Below are 3,669 nucleotides of genomic sequence, written 5' to 3' on the forward strand. Positions count from 1 at the left end.
TCTAACATGATATGATATAATATGATAATATGATGATAATGTTCAGTTATGCTATGCCAAATGACTTTTGAATATGAATATTTTGAATTGTCGCTCTGATATTTTGATAACATGTATTGGATCTCTATTTTGGAACTAAAATTTTTTATTCTGCTTATGAACTATGTGAAAAGACTCATATTTACATACTAGCATATATAATTCTATGCTTATTGAGTTGTTGATAACTCACTCATTTTCTCCATAATATTTTTTAAATAATTTAAATATTTTGATTGAGTATCAAGGTTAAGGAGTATATGTGAGATTATTTAAATATAACGGAATAAGCACAAATAGGATGTTATGGTGATTGGAGAATGTCATTAAGTAAATTTGTAGTGCTCCGATGATATGATATGTTGAGAGATTTAAGTTTATATTAAGACTTTGCAGAGTTTCTAAATAATTATTTTGGAATGGTTAGTTTAAAAGAATGAGATATATGTGTAATTGAGAATTTGAAACTTATATCTTTATTGCGATACATGATTTTAAGTGAGAGAACTCTCTAACCCATGCGGGTATGAGACGTTACACAAAATGGCTCTAGGAGTCCAACAAGCCCATAAATTTTTTTGGAACAGCTTTTACCTGGGTGGAGCCTTCACGTGAATGAATTTTTAACCACACGAGATATGTACGCAAACGACATGGAATTGGAATTTTTCGAGATTTCATGTTTTTAGAAATTGGATCTAATCGATTAATAACGTGTACAAAGTTTTCTAAATAAGAGAACCCTGAAAAAAAAACATAAAAAGTGCAGAATGCCTTGCAAGTATTACATGTATAGTTAGGATTTGAAGCCGCCGGAGCCGGAGGGATCAGGAACCTATGTCATAGAAAATGGTGATCTGGTGGCAGTCGCTATAAGTTAAGATCAAAATGTTTTGAAGATTGATCTTCATGCCCAAACCATGCAGTCACTATATCATTCCTTTCCTCGGAATCTGGAGAGGCTTCGGAAGGTGGTTTCACTTGATACGGTGCTTTTGCCGCAGCCCTGAAAAACAACCCAAAAAAAAAACCAGAGGATTTTAGTTTATTAATCAATCAAACAAAAACTAAAACCATAAAAAAAATGAAAAAGAAAAAAAAAAAAAATCTCTGCTTTAATTTTTAGCTCCGAAAAAGTGCTTACCTATCTTTCCTCTTGTCAAGGAACCGGTGAAGCGAAGCCCTCCTTGCAATCGGAAGATCTAAGATGTAGAAAAAAAGTTGCAATAAGAATGTTAATTCTTAGGTCTCTAGTCGTAACCCTTCATTAACAGCTCCTCGCAAACCATTCACAGGGAAAAAAGGAGGGGCAATATATTACCAGAACCAGCAGCTTGCAGACGGGGTCCTTGGGTGGTATTCTTTTTGTGCATGGCTACAGAACTTGATTCGGGAGCCGTAGAACATCCTGATGATCTAAGATTTTTCCCGCCAGAAGTAAACGTAGAGCCTCTTGAAATGCTAGAGCATCCCTTGCTGGCCAAGGCCATGATCTCCCTTGCCTTGTCCGCCGGGAAATCGTTCAGTACGTGTACTTCGCCGGCATAAAATATTGTCATCTGGGCTGTCGCTTCAGGCTCCTTTTGTTTTGTCATCTGTGCTGTTGCTTCAGGCTCCTTTTGTTTTGTCATCTGAGGTGTTGCTTCGGGCTTCTTTTCTTTTGTCAATAATGCTTCAGGCTCCTTGATTTCCGGTTTCGTACTGCTACAAAACAGATACTACTGCTAATTTAGATAAAGCACAGAAGATTTAATGCCCATAAAAGTTAATTGTATGCATAAAATTAAGCTCTATACGTGCATGAATTTTTCTTTTCCTGATGTACCCTTGGTACTATTAGGTTTTGGGGGTCTTCAGTAATCTCACATGGTACATATCGTATAAAAGTCTGAGATTAATGGCCTAATGGGTATCAAATCTGAGGTAATTAGCTTTGAGCCTCAGAAAAATAAACGACGGTACTTTTCTTAAGATCTGTTTATATATTAGTGGGCGGAGAAAGAAAACACAAATGGCCACACACCTGAGATCAGTGACATCAGTCCTATTAGCAGCGATATTGTCGATCGCGTTTTGGGGGCCAAAACAACCAAGCTGTAGAAGGAAATCCTTGGGTTGCGCATTTGAGGGAGCCACGGCACCGTTTTGTTTCAAAGCCTGATCAGTTGAATTCTCGATGTTTTTCAATAAATCCAGAGTGGTTGCCGCCGGCAGAGATGTTTCGGGAGTTTCTGCAACGTGAATGGGCAATTAACAAATTATAAGAAACTTTGATCTAAAAGCGTAGATACACTCCGTGTAAATCAAACTTAATTAAAAGCACCAAGAGTACATCAATCTGAATATAGGCAGTTTCAATACAAGAGAAGGGGAAAAAAAATTAACGAAAAAAAAGCAGCATGATTTTCTGGACAACCAATTAACACAAGCCAACATCAAACGATTTATAGTAAGCAAACGCGACCGATAAGGCTACCCAGTAAAGATTCGAAGATAAATAAAGAAATAGAACCTTTGGATTCAAATTGCCTGCTCATCCCGAGGCCAAGATCTCCAAAACTTCCTTTCTCCTTAAAGTACTGGCTCAAGAGATTGCATCTCTGTGCAAAATTGGACTTCTCCGGTGCCTTTCTGGGATTCGACATGTTTCCTGGCTATAAGCAGCTTCAGATATGCTTGCACAAGAATAAAATCCTGGTGCTTTCAACGCTCTTCTGCTTTGGGAGCCATGAGTGAATGTTCGGGGTGGGGGGCTTGGGAAATGACTGGTTGCTCGGAACGAGACTGGGCGTGTGCTTTTTGAACCTGAGAAGCCCTTGACTATCCTCCTCTCAGTTTTTTTGTTTGGAAAAATCTACTTGTCATCCTCACACTTCACACATTATATTTATTTTAATTTTTTTTTTATTTTTTCTATAATAAATATGTAGTGTGTGGATGATAAATAAAATAATTTAATTAGTTTAATAATAATAAAATAAAATAAAAAATAAAAAAAATAAAAAATAATATTTTAATATATAAAGTGTGTGGTGTAGGATGATGTATAGCATTTCTCTTTTTGTTTTGCTTTTTCTCTATTCTTTGAATTTAGATAGATTCCTTTTAAATGTTTAACCTTTTGATTTCAAGCACATGTTTTTTGCGTGAAGATAATAAAATAGAAAATAAGTGAGAAAGAGTCATAGCATTCACTCAAACAAAAGTAGTCAACGTACAATTGTACAGAGAGACGCCGTCATCCTCGATATGCTTACCCAGTTTGATGCATTTACGAACTCACCCGCTGAGTTGTGGTCAGATCTGGCTTTCTTAGAACTGACCTCTGCTTTTCCCTTTTTTTTTTTTTTTTTCGGATCTAAAGCGAATAAAGTTTCACTGTTTGAGGGTACTTTTGTGTTTCGAGGAATTTAGATGTCTACTTCAGTAACTTAGCGAACTGACGGAGTTAGAACATTGACGATGTTAGGTATAGAACGGTAGGACCAGTAGTCAGTGGGCCCAAGTGTATACTGTATCCCCATTAAAGCAAGCGGCGCCAAAGCCACGTTTCGACGAGACTCGTTCAGAATCAGAGCACGTGAAAAACAATTCGACAAGATGATGCTACAGCCACGCATAAAAATTATA

At 36.8% G+C, this 3,669-nt stretch overlaps 1 protein-coding gene across 2 annotated transcripts; it reads right to left on the reverse strand.

Annotated features, from left to right (window-relative positions):
• Positions 1 to 680: 680 nt before the first annotated feature.
• On the reverse strand, positions 681 to 2,891 carry LOC122300897 (protein TIFY 10A-like). 2 transcript variants are annotated; one of them, XM_043111861.1, is made up of 5 exons: positions 2,552 to 2,891; positions 2,063 to 2,270; positions 1,361 to 1,740; positions 1,184 to 1,241; positions 681 to 1,045 (listed from the first exon to the last, which is right to left on the reverse strand). In XM_043111861.1, the coding sequence occupies exons 1-5, from the start codon at positions 2,682 to 2,684 to the stop codon at positions 910 to 912; spliced, it is 915 nt and encodes a 304-aa protein (XP_042967795.1). In that variant the 5' UTR covers positions 2,685 to 2,891; the 3' UTR covers positions 681 to 909. The 2 variants fall into 2 exon arrangements, with proteins under 2 accessions (XP_042967795.1, XP_042967792.1); XM_043111858.1 differs by having other exon boundaries at positions 1,361 to 1,743; positions 2,552 to 2,890.
• Positions 2,892 to 3,669: the final 778 nt, after the last annotated feature.

The sequence above is a fragment of the Carya illinoinensis genome, chromosome 2 (assembly GCF_018687715.1).
Source record: "Carya illinoinensis cultivar Pawnee chromosome 2, C.illinoinensisPawnee_v1, whole genome shotgun sequence".
Classification (NCBI taxonomy): domain Eukaryota; kingdom Viridiplantae; phylum Streptophyta; class Magnoliopsida; order Fagales; family Juglandaceae; genus Carya; species Carya illinoinensis.